Genomic DNA, 12,552 nt, shown 5'->3' with positions numbered 1-12,552 from the left:
GAACTGGGGCTCTAGTAGCAGTACTTTTTGACTGACTGTCCTTTACCATCAATCAAGGTGAAGAGACTCCGGGAAGGCAGAAACAACCAGATACCTACTTCCATTTGGAAATGGCCATCAGATGACTATTTGGTTTTACTCCTACCTTACATGGTTTGCTTAGGAGCTAGAATGAAGAGGGAAATTTACTTTCAATTCTTTAACTTTTCATAGTGTTTGGAAATGTCAAGGCAAAGCATTCTTTTTTATTGTGAATTCTTAAGGACTCTTATTATTATTTCAGAAAAGTACATCTCAAACCATTAAGAAGTAATTTTTGTGGGGTGTAGATTTGCCATGGGAAGTTTAAATTTTTGAGGAAGGGATGAGAGGACATGAAATCAGCAAAGAAAGGGGAACTGCGACAGCAGAAAGGTAGGGAGAGGGGACAGCAGTGTCAGGGCACGCGCGGTGAATGAGGACACACAGAATGAAGACTGGGAAGTAAGCCACCAGTGACATTTCCTGGAGGCCGTATGTGGCACTGTAGGATAAGCCCTGGTCTGCATACTGCAAGGTCAGTGGTTCAAACCCACCAGCTGCTCCTCAGAAACCCTATACGGAATCACGATGAGTTGGAATTTAACAACAGTGACATTTTTTTAGGAGTCCTGATGTGGTGCTGTAGGAGAAGCAGTGGACTGCTAATCACAAGGCCAGCAGTTCAAACCCACCATCCTCCTCGGAAATGCCGAGTTGGAATGGACTTGATGGCACTGTACAACCACAATGACAGTTTCTTAGCAGGTATCAGTATAGTGCTGAGGGCAGAGAACAGCTCATAAGGGGTTAAGAAATGGGTGGGAAGTAACAAGAAGAGAATTGGAGGGGAGGGGTTTTACCAGGGTAGGATCTTACAGGGAAGAAAGAAAAGAAAATGTTTCTATTCAAAAACAAGTGGCTAAAGCTTATTTGAAAGTCAAAACCAGAGTCCTGGTGTGGCACCCTGGGTTAACGCGCTGGACTGCAAAGCCCTTTGAACTGCAAGCTTAGCAACCCCTCTGCAGGGTTGCTAAGGGCAGGAACCAACTTAACAGCACTTAACAACAACAAAGATTGAGAAAGGTCCCAAAGAGACAAGAGTGTGTCTGACTGGTCATTTCCAACTCCACAGTGTCTCTCGCTGTCACTGGGAGCGCGTGCATCTGCATACCTCCCTCTCCCTAGTCTGAGTCTTCACCTTTCTTGTCCTGAATTTCTGCAAATGCTCCCCCTTCCAATCACACCTCCACAGAGCAGCCAGAGAAATCTCTTGTTAAGACAAAACTTCACCGCCAAGTTTCTCTTCTTCAAACCTCTTCAGCGGCTGCCTTTTGCAGCAGAAAAAGCCCTAAGACTTTGACCAAGTACAAGACTTTCCCTTATGTGTCTCTCACGGACACTGCAAACCTCACCTCAAGCCAACATACTGAGATGATGTCAACACACTGCACTTGGACTTCCCTCACCGACATTCAGATCCTCAAATATCAGAAGTCTGCTCTCACAGCGCCTGGCCTGATCCCTGAAGCTCTTCCTCTCCCATCTCCCACAAAGCTTCTCCTTACTTCCTGTCTTCACCCCTCACCTCCTTAGGGAGGACTTACTCTCACAGACCGGATAGGACCGAGTAGAACTGCGCCTGGAGGATTTCCAAGATGGTCATCTTTAGGGAAGCAGATTGCCAAATCCCTCTCCTGTGGAGCAGCTGGTTGGTTCAAACAGCAGCCAAGCATCAGCTCCTGTACCACACAGCTCTCGGTAGTTCCATAACCTCGTCCTCATAAAGCAACTGAACTACAATAGGGCCTTGTTGTAGTTAGGCACTGTTGAGTCCGTTCCCACGCATTACGACCCTGTAGAAGAAGCTAGGAGGTCTGACCCATCGACCTTGCTGTTCAAACGGACCTTGTAATCCAGTGCTTATCCAACAGCGTTACACCAGTACTATTGTTGTTGTTGTTAAGTGCGGTCAAGTCGGTTCCAACTCATAACGACCCTGTAGAGGGGTTCAGAGGTGCAACTGGTAGATTTGAAACACCAACCTTGTGGTTGGTAGTTCAGTGCTTATCCTATACCACCACACCAGGAATTCACACCAGTACTAGGCAAGCATAAAGTACAACTTTCAAAACAGGAATTCTCAAACATTTTTATCCCAGAGGGCCTTTGAGAAAGAATTGCCCCCACTGAGTGGCTAGACGGTGGGGAGGGGGAAGGCAGGGTAAACATAAGCTCTGGTAGTGTAGTGATTATGAGTCGGGCTGCAAACCTCAAGGTCTGCAGTTGGAAACTACCAGCTGTTCTGCGGGAGAAAGATGAGGCTTTCTGTTCCCAGAAACACTATGCAGGGTCGCTATAAGTCGGAACTAACTCCACGGCACACCACCCCCACCCCCACCCCCACCATGGTCCTTAAGGAGTTCTGGTGTGGCACTGCAGTATGATGCATTGGACTGAACAGTTGGTTTGAACCATGAACTTTGTGTTTCAAAACACCGGCCGTTCCTTAGGAACACTAGAGAGAGAGTCTCCATGAGTCAGAATCGACTCAGTGGCACTTAACAATAACAAAATTCTCTTCACTATTTCTACAAAGGCCTGGGGGTGCTGTTGTTCAAACACTCAGATGCTAAGTAAAATGTCAGTAGTTCAAACCCACTAGCTGCTTAGTGGGGAACAGACGTGACACTGTGCTCCCATCAAGACTGGCAACCCCAGGGGCAAGTTCTGCTGTGTCCTAGAGGGCCACTGGCAGGCAGCGTCCACTGGAGGGCAGTGGGGGGGGTGGGTGAGGGATCTATTTACTATCATAGTAATGTTGAAAACATTTCACCTGTGGACTCCACATCTGGAAAGAGTCTATCTACCAAACTGTATTCATTCATTCATTCAACAAGTATTCACTGAGCCAGACACTAGAATACGTACAAACACACAAACCCCCCCACTGACATCCAGTAGATTCCAACTCACAGCAAGCCTCCCTATATAAGGTTGCTGAGACTACATTTTTACAGGAGCAGACAACCTCAATTTTCTTCCATGGATCTGGTGGTGGGTTTGAACAGCTGACCCACAATGCCACCAGGGCTTCTTACCATAGGCACAGGGAAGTGGAGTCTACTGGGGAATGGCAATGAGAGCACATAATGACACCTGTCTGCCAATGCCATGAAGTTCCCAGAGGCTCTGAGAGAGAAGGCAGCCGCCTGCTGAGGTGCCACTGAAGCAGAAGCCACTCAAGAGCACTTTGTGCAAAGGCCCCAAGACAGGAAATAACCTCAAAAGGTCTAGGAACTGAAAGGTGGCCAAGGAGGCCAGCATGTGGACCCTCAGAGAAGACGGGAAGAAAGCAGGGTCAGATCCAGGAGAACCTGCTGTGCCTGGGGACGGGCCAGGTTGACGCAGGAGACTAAGGCCTCACTGTTGACCATTTAATGACAATCTTTCTGCTTGCACATAGAGACCACAGTTAGAAGGCCATTTCAGAATGTCTTCAAGTTTTCCATTTCTTATCGTCAAAGGCATATATCTAGCTATAATATATAATATCTACCAATCAGAGCTTCTGATTAGTATGAATAAGTACTTAGACTAGACACCAGAACAACCAAACTCACTGCCATTGAATGGATCCTGTCTATCAGAGGCTGCCAACGCTCTGCCGCTTCTTTCTCCCACAGAGCGGCGGGGATCTTATTTAGCATCTGACACTTCAGTTCACCTTGAAACCCTACCACACACTCGTCCACTGTGCCTTCCGGACTACTTACCCTCCATGGCCACTTCTGTCATCATTTTAGAATTCCATAACGAGACCTGCAATCATTCTAGGAAGAACTCAGGAAAATCCTCAAGGGAAATTTTACAAAGGTGCCTCTCTTATCCTTATCCCATCTTAACATCTAACCTTCAAAATGAACATCAAAGCTCTCCTCCACCATTTCAGTGATATTCTTCAGACTTTCACTTTTTGAAGGGATGTAAACAAGTTGAAATCTACGTTTCAAAGGGTAATGGTAGAAGAATCCTGGCAGCACACTGACGTCAGTTGGCAGGTAATTAGAAGGAGGGATTTCTCTTGGCAGACTATTGAAACGAAGACACATCACAATTGTAGAAAATAGTAATGGCATCAAGACCTCAAGAACTGTAATCAGAGGCTTCCGCTTCTAAAGAAAAGGAAAAAGCTGTCTGTCAGTTCAAAACAGAATGCAAGTATACATTTCTATAGGGTGAATATTCTTCCAATAAGAACCTCTTAATTTAAGGGACACGGAGGTGAGTGGAATGTAAACAGGAACCACAGGAAGGAGGTGGGATAACTGTTGCTTGGAAGGCACTGTAATCATTGAGATGAACCAAAGGTATGATTTGTTGAACATAAAGTTGATGATTTTATCTGTAAAAAAAAGAACTGCTTCATTTTTCCATCCTCCCTGCAAAATGTGTGAGAAAACAAAACCAAACAAAACCATAAAGTAATTGTTGTTGTTGTCAGGTGCCATCGAGTCGGAACCGACTCATAGCGACCCCATGCACAGCAGAACAAAACAGTGTCCAATCCTGGGCCAACCTCACTACCGCTGCCACATTTGAGTCCATCAATGATGCCACCTGGCTGATCCATCTCGTTAGGGGTCTTCCTCTCTTTCTCTGACCCTCCACCTTACCCAGCATGACATCCTTCTCCAGCGACTGTTCCCTCCGGATTAGCTAGAAAGATCTCCCTTGGCTTTTCTGTAGCACCAGGAGAAAGACATTAGTACCCATGATGCTGTCTTCAGAACTGATGGTTAACAATGGCTCCTTTGAAGAAAAGGGCCCATTCACAGGTACAAAGTTCTCAGGTTTCTTTCATCGTTACTGGAAACCAATTTAACACATACATCCCAACTCACAGTGATCTCATGTTGCTGTGAAGTGCCATCGAGTCGGTTCCGACCCATAGCGATCCTGTGTAGGGTTTTCAAGGAGCAGCTGGTGAACTTGAACTGCCGACCTTGCAGTTCAAACAGCTTTGCAGTGTGGTGCATTAACCCACAGTGCCACAAAGCGGTCCTATAGGGCAGAGTAAAACTCTAGGGTTTCCTAGGCCCTCATCTTCACAGAAGCCGACTGCTGCCAGCCTTTCAGTTAGCAGCAAGAGCTTAGCCACTGTGCTAGCGGGGCTCCTGGGTTCTTCCCAAGGACTCGCATTTTCCCCAAAGGCACTGTACTTACCTTTAGGAGAAAATTCTTCCAGAGAAGAAGTTGTAAGTGTTTGAACTGTGTCATTTTCTAGCTGAAGAAGAGGGTGTGCCCTGGTCAGGAAAGAAACGGGAGGGGGGCAGGGGGCGTCAAGGTTAACAGTGACTCTTGATCCTGGGAAACTGTCTCCTCACGTTCTCAGAACATTGTGTGGGATGATTTCCCTTCTACTCCTCCAGCTCTTCCTCCTCCCCCAACTCTGCTCCCCGGCCCCTTCTCTTCTGATTATACTTTCTATCTCTTGGGTTTAAGTTAACAGCTTCTAAACATATGTCCCTAGCCTGCGACTTTGCCTCTAAACTATAGATGCCAATATTCAACGGCCTGCTTGACATCTCCACATTTCAAATAGACATCCCACCCCAAACTCTTTAGGTCCAAGACGGAGTCACTGGTCCCATCCTAAAGCAGATGATTCTACAGTCTGCTTCATCTCTACTCTCTGCAACCCTATTCTTCAAGCTCTACAGGGATGTGGCTGATGCTTCTCTCTCTCTCATATCCTATATCCAGCTTGTCAGCAAATCCTTTAGAAGGCTCTACCTTCAAAATCCACCACTTGTCCATCAGTTTGCCGTACTGTGGTGGCTTGCATGTTGCTGTGATTCTGGAAGCTATGCCACCGGTATTTTAAATACCAATAGGGTCACCCACAGTGGACAGGTTTCAAATCAGCTTCCAGATAAAGATTGACTAGGAAGGAGAGATGGACGACTTCCAAAGATTTAGTCACTGAAAACTTTATGAATAGCGGTAGAACACTGTCAACTCCAGAATAATGACTATTGAAACATGATGAAGAGTTCAACATTATATATTATATATATATGATGAGTTCAACATCATCAGCTATAGTACCAGAAAATGAACTTCTCAGGTTGGAGGCACTCAAAATACGACTGGGGAAGAGCTGCCTCCTCAAAGTAGAGTTGCCTGTGAAGATGCGAATGGAGTAAAGCCCTCGGGACCTTCATTTTCTGATGGGGCACAACTCAAAAAGAGGAGAAACAGCTGTAAATAACCATTAATAATCAAAACAAGGAATGTATGAAGTATAAATCTAGGAAAATTGGAAGTTATCAAAAATGAAATGGAACGCAGAAACATTGACATCTGAGCACTCGGGAGCTGAAGTGGACTGCTCCGGGTCCTTTTGACTCTGACAATCACATGGTTCACTGTGCCAGGAATGGCGTCACATTCATCATTAAAAAGAACATTTCAAGAACTATCTTGAAGCAAAATGCTGTCTGTGATAGGAGGATAGCCATACTTAAAGTGGAGGGTTAGCGAGAAAGAGGCGGGTTCCAGTGAGAAGGACCGGTACAGTGGCAGCAGCAGTGGGCTCAAGCGTAATGATTGTGAGGTTGGCACAGGACTGGGCAGAGTTTCCGTGTGCTCTGCATGAGTCAGTGCTAATTCAACAGCACCTAACAACAACAACAATCTTAAAAATAGATCCAGAAATCAACCCTTTTCACCACCCACCCCTTACTCTTCTCAGAATATAACTTGAAATGTCTCAACAAGCTGAGGCAGCACTGGCGTTGCTCACTCATCTATGCTAAGAGATTTGGAAGACAGCCACTTGGCCAACTGAATGAAACAGATCCACTATTTGTACTCATTTCAAAGAAAGGTGACCCAAAAGAATGCAAAAATCATCAAAGAATAATATCCTAATATAACATATAAGTAAAATTTTCTAATGGTAATTCAAAAATGGTTGCAGCAGTACATCAACAGGGAGCTGCCAGAAATTCAAGCCGGATTCAGAAGATGTGGACCAGGGAGATCACTGTTGAAGTCAGATGGGTCTTGGCTGAAGGGAGAAAATACCAGAAAGATGTTTACCTGTGCCTTACTGACAATGCAAACACATTCATCGTTGGTTATGTGGATCATGACAAACTCTGGATGACATTGCAGAGAATGAGTATTCCAGAACACTTCATTGTGCTCATGAGGAGCCTGCGCATAAACCAGGAACAGAACAAGGGAATATCGAATGGTTTAAAAATGGAAAGGTATGTACCAGGGTTGTATCCTTTTACCACACTTATTTGATCTGTATGCTGAGCAAAAAACTTGAGAAGTTGAATTATATGAAAAAGAACTTGGCATTAGTATTGAAGGAAGAGTTATTAACAACCTGCAATATGCAGATGATACAACCCTGCTTGCTGGAATCGAAGAAGACTTGAAATAGGTTTGAAGATTAGAGACCACAGCCTTTAGTATGGATTGCACTTCAATGCAAAGAAAATGAAAGTCCTCCCAACTGGACCCATAAATAACATCACGAAAAATGAAGAAAAGGTTGAAGTTGTCAAAGACTTCAATTTGCTTGCGACCACAGTCAATGCTCATGAGCACAGCAGCCAAGAAGTCAAATGACATTGCCGTAGGCAAATCTGCTGCCCAAGACCTTGAAAGTGTTCCAAAGCAAACACAGTCGTTTACCCACTAAGGCGCAATGCTCAGTCGCCTCATATGTATGTGAAAGCTGGACAGTGAATCAAGAAAACTGTAGAAGAATTGATGCATTTGAGTTGTAGTGTAGGAGAAGAATATTGAAAGTACCATGGACTGCCAGTAGAACAAACATATCTGTTTTGGAAGAAGTACAGCCCCCATGCTCCTTAGAAGCCAGAATGGCTAGATGTCATCTTTCATACTTTGGACATGTTGTCATAAGGGGCCCATCCCTGGAGAAGGACATCATGCTTGGTAAAGTGGGGGGTCAGAGTAAAAGAGGGATACCCCCCAACAAGATGGATTAACACAGTGGCAGCAACAATTGTGAGAATGGCACAGGACTGGCAACTATTTGATCTGTTGTGTATACGGTTGCTAGGAGTCAGAACCAGCTCAGTGGCCCTAACAACAGCTACAGTTTTTATTACAAAAGGGGAAAGAACTGATGGGTAGAAATCAAACCTCTAAAATAAAGATCCTACTAGTAAATAGAGTCTGCACAAATGGAACAAACATACTGACATATCAATTAAGAAGTAAAAAGGACAAACAAAATTAAATGCTTTAAACATCAAAAGGTTTTAATAACACTAGGCTAATAAATTTGTCCCACCACTCATCTGTAAGTTTCTCCCACTGTGGTGGCTTATGAGTTGTTGTGATTCTGGAAGCTGTGCCACCGGTATTTTGAATATCAGCAGGGTCACCTATGATGGACAGGTTTCAGATGAGCTTCCAGACGAAGACAGACTAGGAAGGAGAGATGAACTACTTTAGAATATTTAGTCACTGAAAACCTTATGAATAGCAGAGAAATAGTGTCAGATATAGTGCTGGAAAATGAGCCCCTCAGGTTGGAAGGCACTCAAAATGTGACTGAGGAAGAGCTGCCTCCTCCGAGTAGAGTTGATCGTGATAACGCGAATGGAGTAAAACCTCGAGACCTTCATTTGCTGATGGGGCACAACTCAAAATGAAGAGAAACAGCTGTAAACATCCATTAATAATTAAACATGGAATGTACGAAGTATGAATCTAGGAAAATTTAAAATTGTCAAAAATGAAATGGAGGAGCACAGGGTAGGGAATAGACACAGGAGAGTTTGGGTGCTGGGAGGGTGGCAATACACAAGAAGGTGAAGGGGAATGGAAGAACAAGGCTGATGGGAGAACATTTAGGCAGGTTTGCATGGGCTAAATCCTATACTACACTAAATAGTGATGCATGCTCAACCTTGGAACACCAGGGCTCTGGGATACAGGGATTGAGGCATGGTTTGAATGGGTAAAAGAGGGGAAATAATGTTGAAATGCTTGGCTATCTTTTGAATCTTGGTTTTCCTTGCCTACTATTGTAAAATTTACACTTAAGAGGGTGATAAAGGAATAGCCAGAAACATCACCATAGAAAGCTTGTTGCCTATAACTTATTGTTGTTGTTGTTAGGTGCTATCGAGTCAGTATCGACTCATAGCAACCTTATACACAGCAGAACGATACACTGCTTGATCCTGGGCCAACCTCACTGTTGTAGCTACGCTTGAGTCCATCGATGCTGCCACTTGGCCAATCCATCTCATTGGGGGTTTTCCTCTTTTTCTCTGATCCTCCACCTTACCAAACATGATATCCTTCTCCAGTGACTGGTCCCTCATGACAATATGGAATACCTAAAATGGCGCCAGAATTTGCAAAATGAAGGAGGCTTCCTGCGGAGTCTCTACATTGCATAAGACCATCAGGTGGAATCCTGATCCCCATCCAGAATCTTCTGAGGTGGGAAATGTCCACTTAAAAGGACAAGCAGACCAGCCTGGAGTGGCTAGAAGGACCGAAGATACTTCTTGCAAGAAAGACCAGCAGGAAAAATCAAAAACAATAGCGGCAATCTGATTGAAGACCCTAAGAACAAGCAAGTTGTTTGCAGGGGAGCCATCAAGGCAAGCAGCCAAGTCCTCTCAGGGCAAACCCCTTCCAAGACTGAGACTCAAATGATATACACAAGCAGGCATATGGTCTTGCTGGTGACCACGTTAGTTTACCAATAAGGGGAAGGGGGGGGTGGTGGGGAAACAACAGTGAAATTGTGAACCAAGTCTGACCACATTCAATAGACTCCTGTCAACCTGGATTGAGACCTGGTTGGCCAGCAGTATGCCAAGACCTGGGGACTCCTGGACCCAGGAACAGGGACATGGCCACAGAGGACTAGAGCAGAGAGTGAAGAGTCTAGCTGATATGAAGTGAGGGGAGATGCACAAGAACACCCATACTTGCAGATAATACCCATTTCGCCTGGCTTCAATGGCTGGATGATCAGAACTCAACCAGAGGAAGAAAGAAGAGGAAAAAAAGAGTAATTTGATACAATTTGATGAACTTCACCTATACTTATGGATGTAGTAGTCCAAAAGAGGGAACGAATCTTTACAGCAAGGATCATTCCCACCCCCTCGGTACACAAGGTTGACAAGGATGGGCAACTTAGACATTTAATGCCCAAAAGGGGTGGGGGTGGGGCTACAAAGGCAAGAAGTGACTGGCTTACAAGCTTTCAAGAGGGAGTCTAGTTCCAGAGGGTGCAGGGGAAGGTAGAATCTCCACTCAGTGGTTTCCAACCTGTCTGGATGGGGTCAGTGAAAGGAGATGGCTAAGACTCTTGTGGTTCAATATTGAATAATTGTTATCAGGACTGATTGTGATTGTTACAAATGTAAAGGCAGACGTTTTCTAATAAAAGGAGGGGAATGGTTGATGTTGCAGTCCAGGAGCGTCGGACCCTGGGACTATCAAGGACAAAGAGTGGAGTGCAGGACTCTATCTAGAGAAGCAATGATGTCAGAGACGATGAAGTGGAGAGATGGAATGGCTGGACTCAGGGAGGAAGAGGGGCAGTGTGCTGATGGTCAGGTGGCAGGCTTGCGAAGTGTACCCTTTGGTAGTCTGAATGGTTATAAATTCCTGAGTGCTTCAGTGTACATCAAAAACCAAACAAACAACAAACAAACAGGGACTGGAACCAAATGCTGTTGAATGATTGTAATCATTGCAATGAAACAAAATACGATATGATGGATGTAAAGCTGATGCTCTCCCATGTAAATGATCACTCAATTCTCAATAAAAACTTTTAAAAAAAATTTGAAATGGAGGGCATAAACATTGATATCCTAGGCCTTAGTGAGCTGAAATGGACTGGTAGTGGCCATTTTGAATCAATCACATGGTTTAATATGCCAGTAATGACAAATTGAAGAGAAATGGTGTCACATTCATCATCAAAAAGAACATATCAAGATCAGTCATGAGGTACAACGCTGTCTGTGATAGGATAATATCCATGTGCCTACAGGGAAGACCAGTTAACACCACTATTATTCAAATTTACGCATCAACCACTAAAGCCAGTGAGGATGAATTAGAAGAATTCTACCAACTTCTTTAATCTGAAATTGATTAAACATGCAAAAAGATGTATTGATAATCACTGGTGATTGGAATGCAAAGGTTGGAAACAAAGAGGAAGGATCAGTAATTGGAAAATATGGCCTTGGTGATAGAAATGATGCTGGATATCACATGACAGAATTCTGCAAAACCAATGTTTTGTTCATTTCAAATTCTTTTTTTAAACAGCATAAGAGACGACTGTACACATAGACCTCACCACATGGAACACACAGAAATCAAATTGACTACATCTGTGGAAAGAGACAGTAGAAAAGCCAAAACAAGGCCAGGGGCAGACTGTAGAACAAACCATCAATTGCTTATATGGAAATTCAGACTGAAGCTGAAGAATGAAAATAGGTACACAAGAGCCAAAATATGACCTTGAATATATTCCACGTGAATCTAGAAGTCTTCTGAAGAACAGATTTGATACATTAGACATTTAATGCCGAAGACCGGAAGAGTTGTGGGATGACATCATACAGGAAGAAAGCAAAAAGTCATAAAGATAAGAAAGAAGGAAAAGATTAAAATGGATGTCTGGAGACTCTGAAACTTGCTCTCCAGCATAGAGATGCTAAAGCAAATGGAAGAAATAAGGAGATAAAGAGCTAAACAGAAAATTTCAGATCAGCTTGAGAAGACAAAGTCAAATATTATAACAAAATGTGCAAAGATCTAGAGTTAGAAAAGCAAAAGTTAAGAACACACTCAGCATTTCTCAAGCTGAGGGAATTGAAGAAAAAAAAAAAATCAAGCCTTGATTTTCACTATTGAAGGACTCTTTGGGCAAGTTCATCAGACTGTATCAGCTCACTCTTTCCCCCCCGCCCCCCCTCTTCTTTCCTCTCCTGGTTGAGCTCCAATCATCCAGTCATCCGGACCAGGTCACGTGGGTATCATCTGCAAGTGTGGGCGCTCCTATGCATATGTCCTCTCTTCCTGTCAGCCGGTAGCTCCACTCTCCTCTCGAGTCCTCCGTGGCCACGCCACTGACTCTGGACCCAAGAGTCCCCAGGCCTCTTCACACTGCTTGCCAACCAGGTCCCCAACTGGGTCCACAGAAGTCCACTGAACATTGTAGGACTTAGCTTGCCGCTTCATTGCTGCTTTTACCCCACTTCTATGGGTGATTTGTGTGGTCACCAATCAGAGCATGCATTTCCATTGAATCTTAGTCTTGGAAGGGGGTTTGCGTTGAGAGGACCTGGCCACTTGCCTTGATGTTTCCTAGGGAAGCGATTTGTTTGTTCTTGTAGTAACAGTCCATCTGCCTCCATTTTTCCTGCAGGTCTTTCTTTCAAGAGGTATCTTTTATTCTTCTAGCCACTCCAGGCTGGTCTGCTCGTC

The 12,552-nt window shown here is 44.3% G+C and overlaps 1 protein-coding gene across 1 annotated transcript in view; it reads right to left on the bottom strand.

Moving 5' to 3' along the window:
- Positions 1 to 5,298, bottom strand: part of LOC102812607 (ATP-binding cassette sub-family A member 3-like) — a 116,790-nt gene extending 111,492 nt beyond the window's left edge. Inside the window, exons 1-2 of the mRNA XM_006873962.1 lie at positions 5,245 to 5,298; positions 3,932 to 4,193 (exon numbers count right to left, since the gene is read on the bottom strand). Of these exons, the coding sequence (XP_006874024.1) occupies positions 3,932 to 4,193; positions 5,245 to 5,298 (316 nt within the window). The remainder of the gene's footprint in view (positions 1 to 3,931; positions 4,194 to 5,244) is intronic.
- Positions 5,299 to 12,552: the final 7,254 nt, after the last annotated feature.

Source organism: Chrysochloris asiatica, unplaced genomic scaffold (assembly GCF_000296735.1).
Source record: "Chrysochloris asiatica unplaced genomic scaffold, ChrAsi1.0 scaffold00257, whole genome shotgun sequence".
In the NCBI taxonomy this organism is placed as follows: Eukaryota; Metazoa; Chordata; class Mammalia; order Afrosoricida; family Chrysochloridae; genus Chrysochloris; species Chrysochloris asiatica.
Note: the sequence above shows the minus strand (reverse complement) of the source record. Positions and strands in the feature narration are given on the sequence as shown.